This window comes from Halichoeres trimaculatus, unplaced genomic scaffold, assembly GCF_033239565.1.
Source record: "Halichoeres trimaculatus isolate MK-OKI-2021-1 unplaced genomic scaffold, fHalTri1.1 fHalTri1_scaffold_16, whole genome shotgun sequence".
NCBI lineage: Eukaryota > Metazoa > Chordata > Actinopteri > Labriformes > Labridae > Halichoeres > Halichoeres trimaculatus.
The window spans coordinates 20149158-20172050 of NW_027437194.1; the positions used below are offsets into that span (position 1 = coordinate 20149158).

General features: G+C 39.5%; 1 protein-coding gene across 1 annotated transcript in view; it reads right to left on the minus strand.

Annotated features, from left to right (window-relative positions):
- Positions 1 to 1034: 1034 nt before the first annotated feature.
- The window catches only part of pappaa (pregnancy-associated plasma protein A, pappalysin 1a), a 121639-nt gene continuing 99780 nt past the window's right edge, over positions 1035 to 22893 (minus strand). The window contains exon 22 of the mRNA XM_074690474.1: positions 1035 to 3561. Coding sequence (XP_074546575.1) covers positions 3457 to 3561 — 105 coding nt within the window. The 3' untranslated portion in view covers positions 1035 to 3456. The remainder of the gene's footprint in view (positions 3562 to 22893) is intronic.

Consider the following 22893-nt stretch of genomic DNA (forward strand, 5'->3'; position numbering starts at 1 on the left):
ATAAGGTCTTGCACGGTTGTGAGCCTGAAGTGTTCTGCATTCCTGATCATCTCTGATCCGAAGCAAAGAGCAACGAGACGACGAGGACAGAGACAGAAAAACTCACAACCCATGATGTTTTTTTGTTTATGCGAACAATGTAAAAAATAACTTACATGGACATTAAATATAACTTAAAAAAGTATAACACTCTCAATAAATAGTTCTACTATTTACACCATTGTTATGAGACGCAAAAATGTCACTAAAATACCAAAAATATAGAAGCAGCAAACATTACAGGCATGAGGTACAGCAAGGGATCCTGTGATGACTACAGTAGAGAGGTGATGTCCTCATCCAATGCGTAATCTTATACTTCCTCCCAGAAATATCTTTGTTTCGATATGGCTTATGGGTACCTTCTCCAATAGTGAGAACACATTTTTTTCAAGTTAACATGCACACATTCTGTAGACTTTCTGTGTCATTTTGGTATCCAGACATTAACTGATGGTGTGAGTAATTGTGGAGGAGAATATTTCTAGGTTAGTCGTAACTCACTTTTTGGAAATTAAAAAAAAAGGAAAGATCAGAAGACGGATGCTTTTAGATCTAGACAGATCAGAACAGCTAGAATGGCTTTCCAGTGACCTCACTGGCGTGTGTACTGCATGTGACTGGTGCAAGTGAGGTGATCCCTATATGAGCTCCATGAAAGTGTTGAAGATGGTGTAGCCTTGAGTTCCTTCATTTAAAGCTTTTCATTCCTTTTTTACCAACTATTTGATCATCCTTCACAATGTGCATACAGAAGCTAAGACAATGTATTATACACTCATCAGGACCAAACAAAAAAGAAAGTACGGCAAAATATTTGAAAAAAATTGCACCTAAATACTATGTCTTCGTAGATGAATGTCCACCAATGAGTTTGAACTGTGAAAGTCCCAGGGCGCCTGGGGCTTCCTCATTGGTGGATTAATGTTTGGTACCCTTACAAAGAACACTGTCTGGATTTGTTCTGTGTGTAAGGGTTTGGTGCTATTTTTGTAAAAAAAAATATTAATAATGAAAAGAAAAAGTATTGATTTGTGTCCTCATTTTTGGGGGCGGGTTTTTGGAACCTGTGTGGATGGATGCTTCGTAGTGACAATACCTCCCTACATCAATGGTTACATCAAAAGCAAAAAGCCAGTTAAGGTCACAGAGGAATAAGATATAAATAAAACCAACAACAGGAAAGCTAATAATAGCGACACAAGGAGTTAAAAGACTGGATATCATACAGTTTGTTTCAGGTCACCATTCGAACAATAGCAGCTTCTAAACTTTTTTTCTTTTTTTTTTCTTTTTTTAAAGATATACTTATTCTTCTTACATGGAAACTAAAAAGTGCAGTAACTGAGGTCAATAATACAAACACTGATTAAATATGACATTTTGTAAAAAAAAAAAAAAAAAAAGGAAATACATGAAACCAAACAAACAAAAAAAATCAATGCTCCTGCCCATACAGAAAATATAATAACAATATTATGATAGTTTTCTTTTAAAAAAAAAAAAGGTGGAAAATAATACCTTCACACTTTCTCTGCATGTTTTTTTGTTTTGTCTCCACTAAAATGTCATGAAACTAGTCTTTCATTCGCCACTTGTGCAGCATCTCGAGTCCACAGATGTCTTTAGAATGATCTGGAAATGCTATAGCAGCCTATTATAAGTCAGAGGGACTGTGCCATCGGCCGATTGTTACCGCGATGATGGATGCAGCTAAGTAAGAGCAGCAGAATCTACACCAATACGCCAAGCAGCCTTCATTATTTAATGAACATGAGGAAAACGTGTGTTTTATGTGTCTGGAATGAAGAGTAACAAAATAAAAAGCTATTATAGCAGCCATAAAATCTAAAGAAGTTTATTGGTGGGGATGGACACCCAAGTTCACAATACTGGAAAAAGTGCTCATTGGAAGTGCACTTTGAGTACAGACTTATGGTTAGATTGATTACTTCAGAGATAATAGAGACTTTCGATTATGTTGTGTTGACATATACATCCAAATGTCATTTTTTAAGCTAGTCCAAACTACTTTGAGGTGAGAGATGGAGGGTTATGTGTGTGTGCAGTCATTCTGAGTAAGAGCCATAGCCTCGATCCAGCCCTTTTACTTCTGTACTCTTGTGAGACTGTGCCGTGGAGAACTGTGCACTCTGGGAAAAAAAGCCACAGACTCCTGACAAGCATTGACTACATTCTGAGAAGGGAAGGGATCATTTTATTTCCAGTTTTTTTGAATCAGCGCTGGAGGTAACAGGCGCCATGAGGGAGGAGCTCAAACTGAAAGTAAAATCGACCCCAACCCGAGGTGAGGTGTTGTCGATTTTGAACATTCTTTAAGTCATGGTCAATGTATGGTCATGTTGTGTTTTTCTGGGGTAGTTCGAGGGACTTAAAGTGAGGTTCTGGGTTTTAAAAGTCATTAGTGCATCGACATGTTTCTCTGGAAGTATCATGAACTAACATGCAAGTGCGGCTGGATGCTATGAAGAGGTTCTGTAAGCAGCAAGGGGGACAGTGACGTCCAGATGTGGAGATGGTGAATAGCAGCAAACACAGTAGCAGATGCCATGCTAAAACATGTTTGAATTGTTCTAAGTATAAAATCATCTCAAGATGATGTTTCTGTGGTGTGTATGCATTTGAATTTGGCTTTTGCACTGAATCTAAAGTTTGAAACTTAACGGTATGGCTGTCTCATTCCCCACCAAGCTCGGAATAACCTCTGATGTGCTGATGAAGAAACACTTGACTGAAAAGGACGTGAAATTACAGAATGTCAGACCAGTTTTGACAGCAGGAATGATGTAAGCACAAACTTCTTAAAAGGATGTTCAACATGCCTTCAAAAGGTCTGACAGTTACCTTTAAAGTTTGCTTTCCTTCGTATTTGCTAAACACTAACACAATCCCCCACTTGAACATTTTTGATTTACCTTTGGTTCAATCACGTGATTGTAGAGTGAGGTCACTAAAATAGACACTGAAGCCAGCACAAAACTGAACAGACGGCATGCTACCTAGGCTTGGTTATGTTTTTGTTTTTTGTTTTCTTTCAGAAAAAAAGTCTGTTCCTGTATTTTTTCCCCTTTTCTATATATGTTTTCTTTTTTAATGATGATATTGCAGGGTTACTTTCCTTTAAGCTGAGAAATGAAGTTTTCTGTGGAGTCTCATGAGTCCCGGCCTCTATTCTAGGTCTTCCTGTGATGTGGAGGCAGACGTATTTTCAGCTGGTTGGGGTTTCAGTATGGATGGAGAGGTATGCCCGTTAAGCAGCATGTGCAGGAAACTGGAGGCCGAGAAGGAGGATGGAGGAGGAGGAGGAGGAAGGGGGGTCAGCCTCGGCCGCTCTGGCTGTGTTGTGTTGATGCAAGGGTTTCTGGGACGCTGAACAGAGGTCCCTGCTCAGGTTGGTCACCCCAGGGAGTGGACATGTTCATCCTTTCTGTTCTCGATGGCGTTGGGATCTCGACAGGAGCACTCATCCCGTATGTCACAGGACATGGGAAATGGAATCACCTGGGTTTGGGAGACGAAAAGATTGAACCATAAGTCATGATATTCAAATTATGAATGAAACTAAAGCAATGATTTCACACTCCAAGAAAGGAATTGGTCACTACAATGGATGGCTACTCCAAAGCTGTTATCTACCAACTGTGTGGGTTTGACCCATAGACTGTATATAGAGTTGACAGTGTGGCACCGCCATTTACCATGGCACAGTTTTGAAGCCAAAATACCCATGTGACAGGCACAGCTGTTGGTAGCCATTGTGATTTTCATTAGGCATTAGAGACTGTGAGGGACTCTGGGAAATCTGAGTGTAGCCAGGTGACAAAAATAATATATATTTTTTTTCTTTCAGAGTCTGATCACTCCTTGACTCTACCACCCGAAATATTTTACAAAAAAAATACACAAAAACGGCAGCTGTCACTCATCGTTAAAAATAACGTAAAACCTTTTTTTTAACCTAATGAAAACAAAACTTGAGAGAGATCTTGAATACACGGAAGCCAAATAATATCTTCAAATTTCCACAGCAATCAGACGTGAGAAACATTTCTATGAGGTGTATTAATATTTTAAAGTTTGACCACAGCCCATCTGGAATGACTGGAGAGACAGATTTTTTGACTTCTACTGCAGCCAGCCACCAGGGGGGGCAGTTTTTGCGGCAACCTCGCTTTGAGCGGAGCAAGATGACGTCCATTTTTTTACGGTCTATGGTTTAATTGGACTGGTTGTCCATCAACAAATTACTTCATAAAACACTGCCACCTACTGGCCAACATTAATGAGTGTTCCAGAAATTTGTTAAAGGAAAATTTTCCAAATATCTTTAAAATACAAAAAACAATAATAAAAATATAAATAACTACAAGTCCAGATGGACATCAAGCGTCATTTGGCTATATTTTAGTGTAGAGCAGTGTTTATCTGTTACACAACTGATTTGTGACACTAACTTGTAATTTTTCTTTAATGAAGAATAGCTCTGTCCTCATCAGACAGCTACAGCTTTCAGAGGACCCAACCTTTGTAGCCTGAGTATGCTGCAAAGCTGAACTGAATTGATATAGCTTGATCTACCCAGGGTTTTCTGTTTACATCATCAGTCATTACTTATCGAACGTACACAACACATACAGCAGTTCCAGTTTCTAAGCAGTGGGTAGCTAGCTGGCTAAAGTGGCAAACTATCTGGAACCACTAATGCCATGTAACTAACAAACCAATTTGTCAAAAATAATCCCGATTAAAGGATCAATGACTTTGTTTTTTAAAACATTTATATATCTTGGTATAGTGGTGAAACTAAAACGAATAATCAAGCAGAATTTAGCATTTTGTTTCAGCTTCAAAGAAAATTGCTGGGTCTAGGAAATGAAGACAACGTTTAGAGAAGCTTTCAAAATGGGACCGACCATGGTAACCCATTTTGTCTTCAAATGCAGCCATTGTATAGAGGTTTTTTTCAAAACTCAAATCCATGCTCTACAACCCATTGGGCATGTGAGAAATTTAAGGTGTGTTGCATATTGTCCAATCTAAAGATGAAAAGTCAGTGATACTTCCTTCTTTTTGTTTTTATGTAACCTCTATTTAACCAAAACCTCAATGAGCTTGAAAATCACTTTTTCAAGATATAACAAAACAAAACAAAGCAAAACTACTACTTTGCTCTGTTATTTTCCTACTTAACATATAAAATGAATACTAGAACAGTCTTAAAGTTGGTTTATGTATTCCAAATTATTGGTGGGATTTGGTTAAGTTTAAGCATTTTATTGAAAATATAGCCAATAAAATGTATAACACAATTGTTTTGAGGACATGGGATTTGCATTATTAAGAACATGGCAAGATGATATTTGTTTTGAAGTTGAAGTTGAAAGGCCACCATAGCCCTGCCTCTTTGTCTGTCCAAAGATCGACTAAAAGTTAAGTTGAGGCACCATTTTAATTAGGCAAAAGAGTCGTAGTCGTTTTTCCTTAAAAAAATGATGGTTAACTTTCTCTCATAGTGGTCCTGTGTTCGGTTCACTAATCTACCCGAACTGATCTATTATGAAGTCACTTCTTCATTCCTACAAAGTGATTGCAACCACAAGAACCCTTTGTTCTCTGAACATTTAGTCAACCTTATCTTTTATTGTTCCATTGTTTTAAAATTGTTCAAACATTTTTATTACTATTTTACCTTGTGGGGGGGAACAATGCAGTTTTTGCTATTATGTAATGTCTCAGAGCAGACGTGCGTATCACCTGGTTTTCCCTCTTTCTCTTTCATTCAGTTGCACAAACACACAAACACATGCTGGTTCACTTCCCTGAAAGTTGATGTGGACCAGACTCTTGCTAATATCAAACAGGCTTGAAATTAAATCAGGGTGGTTTTCATTAGGCCAATTTGTAATGGGTACAGAAACTCTGGGTACAATGTGTACCTAGAGCGAGAGCTAAGCTGTTAGACCTTGAAGGCTGCATCAATTCTAAACAACAGAGGAAGGAGAATTTCATGTCAGAGGTGTGCAGTTATAACTAAATAGTGGCCACCTGCCAGAAAATTTGAATTCAGTTTCTTGAATTCCTGTCTCTGTCACTTTAAGATGATGTATGTTGTGTGTGTTTGGCCATCACACAATATATCACTGTCTCAGAATATCTGACACATTGTTATATCTGATAGTCTGGTGTCAAGGCGAAAATAGAACCGGAAGAACAGTGGCCATTGCCCATGGCGTTGGACATCACTAGATAATGTTGGCAATGCGTCATCAGCACCAGCTGCTGTCGCCTTGTCGGCTTGCCTCCTGGGGGGGCTGCTTCAGCTGCTTGGGGATACAAAATGTGTCCCCCTTTCCCCAGGCCAAACAAGGAACACATGTGGACCAAATCATGGAAGGCAGGCAGCAGACCAAGGGCATGTCTGCATTTGTGTCCTGGTGGCTTGTCAGATCAATCTGCAGCGGACTGAGGGGTGGTGTCACTTCTTTCTGTCAGGGTTCATTGGTGTTGTCTCTGTTGCACAATGAATCTCTGCACTCAGTGTGAATGTAACAACACTGACCATGTAACCAACATGGACACTTAAAAAAATGGTACAGTTCCATGAATCAGTAGAAATAGTCTTCCAAGAGTAGCTGATTTTAAATTACCCAAAACACTACTTTATGCAAACAAACCAAATGAATCATGATCTCAATCCAACTGGGAAGGTTGGTAAGGTAATCACTAAACACAAAGAATGAGAAAGAAATGAAAATGCCCCATGCACTTAAAGATGCATTAATAACATCCATTATATAGCAAATTCAACTTAGTGGTTACTTGAAATGAGGTTTCCATTAACATTTGGCAAACTAAGGTTAACTGTTTTCGGTTTTATGAGACTATGAATCTTGAGAAAAAAGAAGAGAAGCTTAAGGCACTGTGTGGTACCATGTGATACCATTTGATACCATGCCTTGTGATGCAATGCAAAGAAATATTTGTATTTACAAACAGTTTGTTAGGCTAGATGCATTATGTTGCTACACATCACGATACAAAACAACGTAAAGAAATATGATAAGATATGAAGTAATATGATAGGGTACATTATTTTACTATTTAATACAGAACAATGTAGTGTGAACCGAATGATCCACAGTGCAATATATTTGGAAATGGGTGGCTTTCACATTTGAAACGATACAATGTCAATGCCAGGTACATGGCACTCAACGGTACCAATTTTCAGTACTTTTTTGTGTTTATGTGGTAAAACATATCAATTGTATGATAATATTTTTTTTTTGATAATATTATATTTTTTCTATTTAACATATTTATTCTTCAATATTGACCTTGCAAAGCTGTGTTTATGTCCAGCATGGAAAATCGCCTACTTTTCTACTCCCTCACAATCACAAGGATGCACTTGGCTACCTAAAAATGGTACCTTTTGATTTTACGTAAATTGGTACCTGGTACTTTTGACAGAATTTGGGTTGGTACCAATAAAAGTACTTAATTCAGGGCCATCCCTGAATATATTGTAATACAAGACAAACTGTACTGTACGAAACTGTATGGAGCAATTCAGCACGAATGCTAACGGTATGATACTATAGTTACCTTTTGTTAGGCTACAATGCTATATGATACAATTATGATAAAATATAATACAAATGGTACCATACAATAGATTGTGTAAAGGTGCAAAATGGCACAAAATGATACATTACAATATGAATGGTACAATTCGTTACAATATGTCAAGCTACAACATTACACACAACCAATACAATATGAATAGTACAATGGGATAGGATATGTTGTGGTGTGTTGCAATGTGTTATGCTAAGATACAAAATTATAGGTTATAACAGGATGTGTTACGATATGTCACGGTGTGATATAAGTTTGCACAATATAATTCTCAAAGTTGTGCTTGAACAAGTACAAATGAGCCCATTCATTGAACATACTGAACCCTTGGTTCATATATATATATATATATATATATATATATATATATATATATATATATATATATATATATATATATATATATATATATATAATTATTTTTATTTTTTTCAAAAGCTTAGTTTTTATGGAGTACCCAGTTCCTTGTTAAGGAAAGTATAATTTTATAAGCACAACACCAAGGCTCATTGCCACAAGGTGCTTTTTTTTGGAGAAAGAAAAACTGAAAAGCTGTTTCTCAAGGTTATAGTTAACATAATGGTCTTCTGTTTGAATCTTACCACTTAACCTCTGATAAATTAAACGTAATGTTTAGCTCTGAGTAACGAGTTGTAATGTAAAACATTATAAGTGTTGGTAAATGTAACACACAGGAAATACCTTTGGTAGTTTCTGTGCAATGACACTGGGAAGCAGGCTAGTCACTGAGGAGCAGTGACGCAGGCTTCCCTTTGAAATGGGATATAAAATAAGTTGTTTGTGTGGGGGGGTTTCCTAATGTGAGGGCCAGGTGGGCAGTGCCTGGACTCCTCTGAGAAAATGAGGCCTGCATGTGACGACTTTACAAGCCCAGGGCTGGACACACTTCAGAAACAGCTGTCAGTGTTTCCTCTGTGGCATTTTGAAGGCAAGAACACAAGACGCCCTGCTCCCAGATGACCCCTTCTCAGTTTAATTACACTATCTCTCAGTTTCACACTTCCAGCTTGTCTGTTTGAGAATCTCTTCCTTGCCCCATTACTCCTCCCTCTCATTCTCACCACACCTCACCTCTCCACCCAAGGCCACTTCTGTTTATCTCCCCATTGAGGAAATGATGGTGGGTGGCAAATTTGACATGGTTTTCTCTGACCTTGACCTCCAGGGTGGCTGGGCCAGCTGCCACATCTGGCCCTAACTTAAGGTTCTCGCAGGGTGGCTGAGAAATGGGATTGGCTGGCCTTGTGGGCCTAGAGGCCCAAATGTTGCCCCATGTCCTGGGGTCAGAGGAAGGCTGGGGGAGGACACCCACTAACAGAAACATGAAAGCCCTTCAGAAATAACCAAACCTTGTCAGAGCCCCATCCTACCTCCTCAGGAACAGGTCAAAATAACAGAGTTCTTCTCACTTTTGTGTGTGTGGTATTTGAGTGTGTCTGCTGAAAGGGGAGAAGGTGTGTAAGGGGCACAGCAAGGAGAGAGGAACTGGCTAACCTAGAAATGCACGGCTGACTTTTTTAATTGGTATTCACAACAAGAAAGAATTTATTAGTAACAGAAATATATAAAATTGAAGGGGGAGCAGAGTAAACCTCCCAAACTAATATATGCATATGCAATGTAATCCGTAACCCCCCAAACCAGTGAAATTCCCTCTAGGCATTGGTACGGAATTAGGTACTTTTATAGGTTATCGACCAAATTCTGTCAAAAGTACCAGGTACTAATTCACATTACTGTTATGCCCCGTCTTGGGGAAGCCAGAACACAACATGATGGCCCATTTAAACAAAGGAACATTTGGCGCGGCACAGCGTGGCGTGGTGGTTGGGAGAGGAGGGAGATGGGATTTCCCCTGCCCGCTTGCTGACGTCATCGGTCGCCTTTTATCACCGCCCAGCCTCAGTCACAGCCAATCCGATCACGATGATCAGCCAATCATCGGAACGAAGATAGGCCTACCTGCAGGCACTCACAGTAGGCACACTTTCAACACACACACACACACACACACTCTACAGCCGCGCTGGATGACAAACACAACAAAGGAACAAAAGGAACAACAAAAAAAAAAACTAAACACATTACGACCTCAGTCTGTCAAAAGTACAAGGTACTAATTCACATTACATCAAAAGGTACCGTGTTTAGGTACCTAAACGCATCCTTGCGACTGTGAGGGAGTGAAGAAGTAGGCAATTTTCCATGCTGGACATGAACACAGCTTTGCAAGGTTATAAGAAAAATATGTTATATTGTTCAAAATATATATTATATTGTTAAACTAACTGATATTTTTTAACCACATAAACACAAAAAGTACTGAAAATTGGTACCATTGAGTACTGATACCAATTGCCAGGTATCAGGCATCGGTACCATATCGTTACAAATGTGAAAGGTACCCATCCCCCTATCCTGTGTTACAATGTTAAAAAAATGACAGTAACTATCTACATTAGCTAAAGTCAGCGTCTGGAACTATGGAACCAAGTGTTGTTTCACAGACTTATCTTTGATCTTAAAGAAAATAAAGCACAATTTGCTTGTACAGAGGTTTCAATCCTCCCTCTACAGAAGAAAGAGCTCTGATGAATAAGATTAAAAATGGGGAAACAGTAACTTTTGAGCAAAATAACACATAACGAGGTTTGGCAAAATAAGTGCAAGCACTTAGCATCAGCAAACAGCCAAAACCTCTAAAAACAGCAGGAAGTGTGTCTCCTGTGGTGTGTAACTACCTTTGCTCAGCTGTGGAGAAAAGCCCTGCTCCTCCCTTTACATTATTCTTCCTTTCCCTCCCACTAAGATGTGTTTTGCCTCCTCAATTCTCAGCCCAACTCCCCACACACAGACAAATAAAGGCAAGTTTGGGATAAAAAAGGCCGGGGGTGTGCTGCTGCTTGTTTAATGATAAGGAATGGGTTGCAGAGGTGAGACGGTGAGAGAATTTTTTTAAAAGTTACTTTTAGCTCCATGAAGATTCTCCTGGATCCTAGGCAACTTGGATATAGCAGTGGTAACAAGAAGTAAAGTTAACTGGGCAGTGCAAAGACATTTGAGAATAGAGGAGCTGGTGTGTTAATTTGCTTTGCCACTCAGATCAGTGGATATTTGAGATTAGAACAAAAGAAATGTGAATGAATAAGATTCTGTTTTGGAAATTTAAAAGGTAAATAAAAATATTAGTATTCTCTATTTGTAAAAAAAAAAAAACTGAAATATTGTTTTCTAAAAAGTTGTACTGAATTGAATTTCAAGAAAACAACTCCCATGCAAATTTGCCAAGAGCCACAAGATTTTGATACAAGCAATTGAAATTCCTCAAGAGTACACTTGAGGCTGGCTCCAAAATCAGAGGAATCCCAACTAAGCTCTATGTTAAAATGTCCGCAAAAAAAGTGATTAAATTTTGGAGGTGATCTGGATCACTGTTTTGATCCAGGATATGTTCAGAGGATTCTTTATCATTGTGAGATAGGGTCGTTTTCACCATATGTGTATATAACTCCACCATAAATGGTTGGATTGCTTTGCAAAACAATACAAGACAAGGTCACCATCATTTCTGACAGATGTAAAAGTGGGATCTAGATCCTGGCAATATTCTGGATACTAAGATCCAGAATATGAAATATGTACTGGGTCATCATAATTTTCAACACTGTCAGGTAAGAAATTATTGTACAAACCTGCAACTAACACCAAATTGTAGCAGACAGTCTGCTGAAAGGGAGTATAACATTAAAGTAGGACTAAAGTGTTGGTGACAATCACAATGTGCTTGGCAGAGGTCTGCGCTCTCCGAGTGCTTTTCTGGTTATATTAAAGCAGAGAATTATAGATAGACAAGGCAGAAATCTGCTGTACTGTAGTCTCTGAAAAATATAACTCAAAGAATATTATGAATCTTTGTTTGGATAAGATAAAAAGACTGTGTTTCGGATGGATTTCTCCTTTTATTTTGAAAGGGCCTTGAAATTCACCTCCAGAGACCAGAAGGTTAAGAGGTCAGTTGTGGTTATGGTTGCTGTCATAAATTGTGACACTTAGCATGTCATGTTTGGAGCATGCTGATGTCAGACTGGGACTGGGAGGAATGAACTGGGAAGGATCCCAGCACCACCAACACAGACAGAAAAATCTACAGGCACAGTTTGCAGAAGTTGTTTCAGAGAGTCTAAGTCGTATAACTATATAATCGGTGCCCTCTGTGCACTGCTTCCAGCATCCAAGAAAGGAATTCCTTCCAAACTAGGGGGGAGGGGTAAAGGGTTTGAAGGGGGACCTAAAAAAGGGGTCTTGCTCAGGCAACCCTTAGGGAAGCACACTCTACACCCTCGCCTCCTCTCCTCCCTGCCTCTCCAAATCCCGCCAACAGCTTGCAACTATTAAGGGGAGATCCTGTGGTGACCTTACGTGCAGCCAGTCCTTGCACCTTTAAAGCTCCTGGGGAGGAATAATACACAGCAAGTCATCCAGAACTCTTTAATACACAAATCTCGACCAAAATAAAAGCGCAGAGAGAGGCATGCGCTGGGAAGGGAAGTAGTAGGAAATAAATGAGCAGCTGAGTTCCATTGCTTTTCACAATTTCTGCTCTGTTTCCTCACAGTAATTCAGCTGTTATCAGGGTTAAACTCTGAACTGTGGAGAAAAAAAGGAAGGGAAAAGGAAGGAATCTGGAAAACTTTAATAACTGCTAATAATGTAATTGCTACGATAAGCTTGTTTGGAAAGAGGAGAAATTGCCCAATTGTGAATCTGGAAAAAGTTGTGTTTCATTCCTGAGATGATTTTTCATGCTGAAACAGTGAGTCATTTTTCAGATTTGGGACACATTTGTCAGGCGACACTTTAATATATAAGATGAACAGTTTGTGCAGGGGAGCAAGTGTGTGAATGTATGAAAAGAGGTCATACCATTGCTGCCATGTGCTGGCTTTCCACACCAGGGACAGCAACACTGAGCCAGTTCCCCACTGAGCCATCAGACCAACTGGTGGCTGCTGTGTCTGTTCCTTTACTCTGAGTGCGCATGTGTGAGTGTATGAAAGAAAGACAGTGTGAATGAGTGTCTAAAAGTGAATGAGCAGGAGAAAACTGAATGGGAAGTTGTCCTCAAAGGCAAAAAATGATGAAGAAATCTTAAATGTAGCATATAATCTACTGTGATTGTTTAAAATAAAAGCAACTGATGAATTTTGAATACCTGGACTCAACTCTATCAATTTAGAACATAGCCAGCATGCTGTCTCAATGATGAGAATTCCAGCTCTTTATAGGGACTTTGATCATTTGAGTCAGAAAATCCAGGCACCCAAATGGCTTTTCCTTAGAACTATTTACGCTAACAAGAACTGTTTGCAACCAACAAAGCAAGCTACACTCCATCTTAGCATAGATGCTATCTCATAGACTGTATAAAACATGGACGTAGTCTCCCCAATGTCACCCGTCTGTTTCTGAAACGGAAAATGAAGCAAATCGGGAATCACGGCCATATTGGAAGTGGCACAGGCTTCACGTACAGCTATAGGGCGCCCGTGACCTGAATTGTGCCCTTGATTGGGCGAGCTTGTGATCTTAATATCCTCTGAACCGCCAAGTTACAGAAAAATTCCCATAGTAAAATTAGCAATTTAGACAGGAGATGGTTTTTGAACCAGGCTGTAAATAGGTTAATTTCTGCTTTGAAAACAGCTTTTTTTTGGCTTGGTGTGTGTGTGACTTCTGGTACTTCCAGAGACAGCCTCAAGTGGACACTCGAGAAACAGGAGTTTTTAGCACTTCCGCATTGTCTCGTATTCTTAGACTGGAGGTCGCAGCTTGTGCTATCTGCTGCAGTGAAGTTAGGTAATGTACAAATGACAAAATTACAGAAATATGAACTTAACAGGAGTTAAAGGTGACTGACTTTGGATTAACTCCACACTCCATTTTTATTTAAATCCTCTGTGGGGACTACCTGCCTAATGGTAATGGTAATGGTAATGGTAAATGAACCAGTACTTATATAGTGCTTTTCTAGTCTCTCAGACCACTCAAAGCGCTTTACACTGCTAGTCTCTCATTCACCCATACACACTGCATTCACACACTGATGGTGGCTTTCCTATGGAAACCATCAGTTTTTAACTAACACATTCATACCGACCCACAGTGAGGGCAACTCAGGGTTCAGTGTCTTGCTCAAGGACACTTCGGCATGTGACTGCAGGAGCTGGAATCAAACCCCCGACCTCCCGATTGAGAGGCGACAGTGACACCTGTGGCCAAAATCAAGTAGATGATGCGGTTCGCCATTAGCACCATCACCCTGCTGTCTTAAGGACATAAATCTTGTTGAGGTGTGCATTTGTTTTGGAAGCAAATTAGTGGAAAGTAGATACTTTTGAACACTAGAAAACTTTGGAGGACGTAAAGCCATGAGGTAATGTATTGGTATTAGTTACATAGTGGTATTGTTGGAAACGTGACAACAATCAAACTTTGTGAACTCAGTTTGTAGTCTAGTTTAGTATTAGTATCTGTTCGGAGCTATTCACAGTCCACCAAGCAGAGCTAGCGTAACCTCACTCTTCATTTTATTGACAGACTCTCAAGTTTGAACAGACCACTGCAGAATAACTTCTGACTGTGGAATGAACATCATGATGCACAGTATAGCCTGTGTTTTGGCCCATACTCTATCGCTCTGCTGTTCAGTTTTATTGTGCTCTTCTGTCCTTTTTCTTATTGACAGTCCAGCTCCAGTGTCTGCCATTTCTACAAAATAAATCTAAGGAATTGTTTTTTTCAACAAAAAATGGCTTCTCACTGCTGAACTTTGATGGCCAGTGAAGTGTCATCAAAGAGACTTGAGGTCTACAAGCTACAAAGAGTAGTCTTACCTCAACTACAAGGAAACAGCATTTAGAATTAACTGATTTGATGTTGATAATCTTGCTTCAAATTGTGTGTTATGAACAGGCAAATACATTTAAATGTGGGAATTTCAAGATCACTTGTTAAGTCCTCACAAGACCTTTGCTACATGAGGGGAAACTGCAACATTGCAGCTTTTTTTGTGTTTTGACACTCTTATTGGCCAACTACACAATCTAAAAAGCTCTATTAAGCAGTACAACACAGACAAATCTTGTTAGCCGCATCAATCCGGGATGCATTAGTAATAATTTGTTAGCAAAAAAAAAAATGCTGGCCTTTTAAAAAACAATGTAATAATTGTGTGCAGAGTGAACGCCAGGACAAGAAATAGAATCCTTTGTTGACACAGACAAAAGAATCTGTAACAACAAAAATTTACATCCGGTAACAATTAAACAACTTGGGACAAAGTCTTCACTTGTGGTCTGAGGAAGAACATTGATTTCCCGCTAAAGAGGAAGAAACTGCCCGTCTCTGTCACCCTGCAAGTGTGTTATTCAGCAGCTCCGAGGAAGAGAGAGGCTGTCATAAATGAGTTACAGATTCCTTCTGTCATATATTGTGTCACTTTTGTTTTGTTTTTTGAGGCTTTAATATGAATCTGACCTTGGTCGTCTGCCACGCATGTGTCGGGTTAGTTGAAGAAAATCAGAATCAGGTGCGTCAAAAAAACTGTTTCTGTTTTGACTGAGTTGATCAAACGGGAATGACTATGAGGAAAAGTTTTGAGGTATAAACAACTGCAAATGCCTGACCAAATGCACGATCCAAACTATTATAAATAGACTGAAAATTGTAAAAACCATCAGGATGAGTCTGTCTGGAAAATCATTTTAGAGTGAAATTCAGGTTAATTACAGTTCCTTGTGAAGTGAGTATGTTTAAAGCTTTAAGAAACGTGTGTGTGCAGCCTGCAACATCAATTAAGTAATGGGCTCACAGGCTAACAAGCACTAGGGATTATATCAAACATCTGGCTTCCCTCTGTTCCTATATCAATTTCTCATATCAGCTCCATTCCTAAGTGTTTCCTTTTTGTTTCTCACCCAGAGTAACCTCCCTCATCCTTCGCTCCTGGCAGACGATGAATCAAATTATGATTGGTTATTTCGGAGCAATTTTTCCTATCTTTCCCACATACTTTCCAGGGGACCCACCAGTGCAAAAAACACCAGCCAGACTATTTTCTTCAAACAATGCCAGAGCTAAATGCCTTTAAGTAGAAATTTGGACAAGCAGTCTGGAGTTCTGGAGCTCCAGGTAATGCGCTTGCAATGCACTGCATCATACTGTAGCAGACCTCTGAAAATAGTTCCATTTGGAAAGGATCTGCTTTTCACCAAATCCATCTCTGACAGCAGTCCGTACCAAGCGGGTAATTTGATCCCCTATTTGCCTGTAGTTATTGTTTCAGAGAACTGCTAACACCTGTTTTGCAGACACTACCATTGACCATCGGCATGTAGCATCCTTGGCCTGGAACAACAGCAGCAGTTAACCTGGGCCAGAGTTCTCAAGGAGGATTAAAGTTTAACTGTAATCACTTTCAGCTATCACTCAGTGCAGCTTAACAATGAGTTAATGCTTTTTCAACATATTGAAGACATTTTTTAATTTAAAGGGGCTGTGAAGCATTTGAAAAAGATCTTGAAGTGGTCATCCTTGTAGATATATGCCTGATCATAATCCACACTTTAAAATGAGATCAACAGCGCCAATGTTGCTGGTTACGGGTAATTTCAACTTGCTACTTCTTAGCTTCCAGTTTGAGTCAACCAGGACCGGATTGATTTACAGCCCGTCTTGGTCTCTATGACAACACCACACTGGCTGACAAAGTTTAGTAGTGAGAAGAGATAAAACACAGAGATCTGTGTTTTTCTCTGCTAACAAAGATTTCTATGACTAATTTTGTAGTGATGGTTGACACAGGAGCCTAACGGTCAGACAGAAAAAAGGACAGAAGAGCACAAGAAAGCTAAACTAGAGAGTGATACAGTCTGAGCTAAAGGCTAATCAGCTCTTTAACACATGGGCTAAACTGTTTGTGATAATGTCCATTTCAACCTACATGCAGCAGTTATTTTGCAGTGCTCTGTTCAAATTTGAGAGTCTATCAATAAAATTAAGAGTGAGGTTACGTTAGCTCTGCTTGGTAGATGGCAGGACACAGCTAACCAGGTACGTCAGAGCACCGGGCTGCAGATGTCACGAAATACAGCCGAATGCTACAACATCTGCTTGATGTCACCTTTTTGTCACGTTTTTTACCATGGCCCTACGTAACTGTACCGATAAATAACCTTACCTCAGCGCATTGTATCCAGTAAAAAACGATCTTGAATGAAGAAAATTGGTTTCGATCTTATCTCCATTCAATTCTAAAACACACGCCTCGCTAAAAGAAATTTACGACAGTGTGTGGAGACTTTGGGCCACAAGGTGGCGAGGGAGTCCAATTAAAGCAGATCCTCCTCATCGCATCTTTTTAAGAAAAGAAAGAAATAATAAAATCCATCTATTAAATTGAAGGCTGTAATGTGCACCAACTGATAATCAAGGTGAGAGATCATGTATAGTGAGCTGGTGGTTATGTGAAATAGAATCCTTATAGGGTGAGCAGGTGTTGGGTTTTTTGTCCCATTAAATAAAAAATCAAATGAACGTTAAACTAGACATTTCCATTCAAGACTAAGTTTTGAGATAAGTGTTTATCTTGGGTGCTGTTAGCCTTGCAGTTCAAGTAATCAGCCAATATCTAGAGCCTTGTCGCAGTGGTCACCAGTTTGACTTACTGCCTTGATAAGTTACTGGATGTCTTCAAGCTCTTTCTTCCCCCGAGGTTTCCTGTTTTTACTCAGCTGTTTTGTCCAATAAAGGCAAACATATCCACCTAAATACTTTTGCGCTGCTCTTTCTCTCTGAACTACCTTGACACATCATCAGATTTTTTTTCCCACCAATATTGATATCTGTAAATGTCAGTTATCAGCCTTAAGAGCAATTTTAATATTGGTATCAGCCACAATTTTCATATCGGTGCATCCCTAGTTTTAACATTAAAAAATATCCTCCATGTTGTCCGAGCTATCAGAAACTAACATTTTTGCCACAGTGTTAACAGGAAAAGGTGATCTCATGGTATAGTTAATGTACTGCTCCTTTTTTGTGGGTGAATTTGATTGAATGTGTGCTAAACACCATTAATGACCATTGTCATGCAGGCTTGACCGATCTTAATCAAGACACGAGTAAGAGAGCTGGGTAAAAAAAGAGATATAAAGCCTAAAACTAATTGTACTGGTGAACTGGGTACCTCACTTTTTGCATTGTGTGCTCTTGTTTATCAGTTAAAAAGGAAACTTCTACAGGAAAATCTTGTACATGATCTATTGTTTTTCTTACATTGCTGTCTTGCTGCTGATCATAAAGATGGAGTCCAGTCTAGTTTATGGAAACTTTAAAACTTAATTTGTCAATAGTCTTTCACATAACCACTTTATTAGGAACGGTGCAAAAAGAGAAAAAGATGAAATTCCATTTTTGAACTGTAAATTTTAAACATAATACCCATACATCGAATGTTCTTGTGAACTGATCATGCCCCTCTTTGATGTATAACGTACGAAATCCCGGGTCCATGCTCTGTTTCCTATCTGCCAGCTCAACCTCATGTAGAGGTAGTAATTCAAAAGAGTCTGTCCTTCAGTCAGGGTCTGTCGGTAAAAGTGAGTTATGCTCATACTGGCTCAGCCCCTACCCTGGAGTGAGGCCAGAAGATGTAGAGTTGAGATTGTGTCAATCATCAGCAGCAAAACCACTTCAAGAGTGAGGTCACTTCCCAGTGAGCTGCTCACCTTTTTTCTTGCTTCTGTTGACTTTAAGAAACAATACTTTACATGTGATACTGATGTTTCTAAAGGGGCATCTCAATCCCCTGACCTACTTTTCTAACAGGTTGGTTACATAAGGCTATTTATTTTTTCCATACATCTGTTCTGATTACTGTAGAAGCGTCATCTTAAAGCTCCTGTAAGGCTTCTTTTTTAGTTGACTGATGATTTAACATTTTTATGTTTATCAGAATTAGATTCAGAAATACTTTATTTATCCAATGAGGGGATTTGGTAAAATTTTAATGCCTGAAACTGCAGATGTGGGGTAGGTGTCAAGTGAAGTAATAAAATTAAAATTTAATTTTCCACACAAGAATGTTCTGATGAGCAGAAAATTTAAAGTTGCAAGACAGCAGGTTGAAATTTTACAAGCACAGGGCAAAATCAGCAAATCGTCACCCTATTAAAATAGCCTAAGTTATTTTTTCAAGTTTTCGGAAAAACACAAAAAACTTTACCAAAGCATATGGTATTTATTAACCTTTTCAATCAAAAAGGCCTTCACAGTGGCAAAAACATTCCTTAATTTTAAAACTGCACATCACGTGTCACTCACTGTTAATCTCTCTTCACTGGCCTCCAGTGACAGCCTGCATCAAATTCAAAGCTCTTCTTCTGGCTTACAAAACACTGACAAGAGGGCTCCTGCCTTCCCGGGGTCCCTCTTCCAGGTCTTCACTCCTTCTCACCCACTACGCTCTACTTGTGAAAGACGCCTGGTGCTCTCAGCCCAGCACGGCTCCAAATCACTAGCCAGACTCTTCTCTTTTGTTGTGCCCAAATGGTGGAGTGAATTACCTCCATTCAGGGAACACTTAGGCACTTAGTCTGACCCTTTTCCTCTTTGTCCTCAGGTGTAGAATGAGTCAGAAGGTCTAAGAGCCAGCTCTTAGTGAATTTTCAGCACTAAATACTGAATGTTTTTGAAGGTTGAAGTATATTGTTGCAGCAACTGATTGTGAACACTATTCTCCAAAAAATAATAATATTAGTAATACCAAACAATCAAAAAAAATGTTTGCACTTAATGTCAGCACCTGCAGCCAAGTAACTTGTGGCACTTTGTCACACTAATTAGGTTTACCCCTCTGTCTAAGCTTGTGTTGTATGTCGCTTTGGACAGCAGACTGCACTATAGATTGTGTTTCTTCTTGAAGCAGCTGCCACCATGAAAGCTTGTTAAATTGCTGAAGTAACACATTTTATCCTAAATAATCCAAAATTTTGACTTAGGCGAGAGATAAAATGGCCTGAGTTAGTCTCTTGACATAGGCAACTGTCCTTCAGGGCATAAAGAGCAGGATCCTTTTAGCTAAAGATTGAAGTGATTTTACCAGAGATGGCCGGCACTAACAAGAGAAAAACTAATTTTTCCCAAAAAATGACAAAGGCCGTTATTTTAATAGGGTGACAATATAATGTAAGTACCAGGTACCAGCTTGTCCATGGGGGCGGCAAAATCAACACAAGCCCAAAGTTCCTCACAGGAGCTTTAAACCTTCAGACATCTGACACAGAGCAGTTCTGGGATTTTTTTTTCCTAGCCATATATTTTCTCTCCATAAACTGCCTGTAAGAATTTTCAGTGATTGGGTGCCTAAGAACAACAACAAAATGGCTATTTAGCCACTTAAAGCTCCTGTATGGAGACAAAGAAACATCCTTCCTTTAGCAAACATTTGTATTAAGTGACAAATTTGGCTGTTAAAGAATTCAGGATGAAATTGTTCTGTCAAGAAAACAATCTTGGGATGTACATCAGCAAAGTGATACAAGGTTGACCTTTCCCTATGGGGGTAGACACAAACAGAGAGTCCCTTACAGCACAGCATTGAAGACAGGGCCATTGGCCAGTGAGCACTCCGATGTCACTTGATGCTTTTCACTTGATTGAAAAGAATCAGGAATCACATCAAGTTATGCATTTATGATGCAAATGAAAAAAGTATTAAAAGAGGTTTAAAAATATGAAAGTCAGAGAAAGTCACAGAGAGTCACCCTTTTCTCTACTGTACTTAAAGATGGATGTGTCGTACGAATGTGTGAGGTTTAACAGTTTAAAATGGGCTGCTTTGTTGTCTTGCTCCTTCTGTGAAAGTCTCAACCATTCTTTTGCCAATGCCTTTACAGACAAAGTACCAATAATAAACATCACAAAACATTTCTCTGGAAACATACCGTCATGCTAAACTTCCAGAAACATCCATAAAAAATGGGACCAAATGATGAGAGGGAATTCGTGAGAATCTGAAATGTGGAGTGGAAGACATCAAACGATGTCTGCTGTTTGTCCTTTTCCTCCAAACGAGGGAATGAAGAGTCTCTCCAGTCAGACGCACTCACAGAGCCAGTGAGACACATAGACTGCAATATAAATCCAGCCAGACATACAGATGGATATGCCAGGAGTACAACTAAAGTCCCTCGCCAGATTCACAGAAACAGGCCAGGCCAGAGAGGCAGATGCTGCTGCACAGAAGCTACGATATACTTCCAATCCTTTTCCTCACCAGCAGCTGGCTGGAATGAGCAAGACAGAGCACCTCCCTATATTAAGAGAGCTGCTAGCATAAGGATGATCAAACTTTTGGGCTTTCTCATCCTAATACTGGATGACATCATGAAGCTCATGGAGTTTGACAGTTATTGCAATGAAGATATCCCAAAACTTAAAACAGAAAATGAAAATTTAAAGCAATGACCTCAATTCTTTGAAAAATTATTTCTTTTTGATTAGAAATTCTAGATAGTGGGTCAATTTAGGATGTTTTAAGCATTAAGTAACCGAATACCAGGAAGAAACAAAGCCTTTTGATGAAGACTACAAACTCCCACTCCTTTGGATGTAGAATCAGTAATCTGTCTACCAGTAATCTAAAGTTGGATACACGGCATAGCAAGGAAGAATGTGTTTATAGATGTTCCATTGGTGAAAGCCAAAATTCCTCCGGTATATTCATCTGAGGTATCCATTACACTTACCTTGAGAGAGTTGAAATGATCATTAAAACATGTCAAAGCTTAAGAACTGCAACAAGCAAACTGCACTGGTTGTACTGCAGTGATGCTGGAGTTGGGATTTCTTTTTCCTTATAAGCCAAATGTAACACCAGAGTTGAGAAACAAACACATAATGTAAGTTAGAGCAGTGGAAAGGAGCTACTTGAAACATTTACGATATGGACTGCCCTCATATCAAACTGGCAAGCAGCCACAGCAAGTGATGGAGTTGTTATGTCACAGGCTCATGATTCAATACTACACAACACTGAGCTGCTTTGACATGTCTGACCAACTGGTTACGCCATTGGCTAACATTTGCTAGAACTGCTGGGAAACTGCAAGCTAGTTGAGTTGTATATTGCTGTTTTAGAATGATTCATACCATGCAACAATGAGCTGCTTTACCTTGTCTGACCACAGCAAGTGCTAAGCAAATTATTTGTCCTTTTCCACTAGCACGCCTTGGGCCTACTCTACTCAGCCCTATTTGATTTGCAGAATTTCCACTGGCCTGGTACCTCCTAAAACAAGCTAGTTTGAGTACCTACTCTGGTTCCAAGCAAGACGATACTAAAAGATGACGTCATCGACTACCGGCTACTGATTGGTCAGACAATGTCATCATCGATGAATCATGAGCGCAACGCTCAAAACAAGATGGGACATAAGAGGACAGGAGCCACCTGCCATTTTTAAACAACAACTGCAAGAACGGTGTCCTGTCAAGTTTCCCCTGTCCTCCATTGTTTGCGATTTTGTGTTTTGCTCAAAACAACGTGGGTGCAGTGTCCCACAGTTGTTTTATGGTGACCCAGACTCCCGGTAGTCAAAGATCCGGGCTAGCGGAAAACCATCACAAAACAAGTCGGGCCCAGTAGAGTAGGGCCAAGGCATGCTAGTGGAAAAGAGCCATTTGTCACAGGCTTACCTTCATTACAATTAATTCAACTGCTACCTAGAAAAGTTTGTGTTTTTCTTTTAAGGTATGTTGTCGCTAACCTTAGCTTAGATTACATATCTCTGTAAACATAAAAGTCTCCTTCTTGGGTGAAATACTAGCTTACACTTGGTTGAGCTAAAAACACTAAAGCAGCTTAGTGTAACTTGGCATTGTGTCATATTCAGATAGCAAAACACAACTAGCAGCTACCCAACAGTTGTAGCAAACATTAGCCTGTGACGCAACTATTTTAGCATATGCTGTGGATGGACATACTAGTACAAGTGTGCATGTTTTACTGTGTAACAGTACCATGTTCAACCACATTAAGGGTTGAGGTAATAATGTCCAGGACTAAAGTTTGCTTTATGTGGCAGCCAGCTGCTAGTATGCACAATTTGT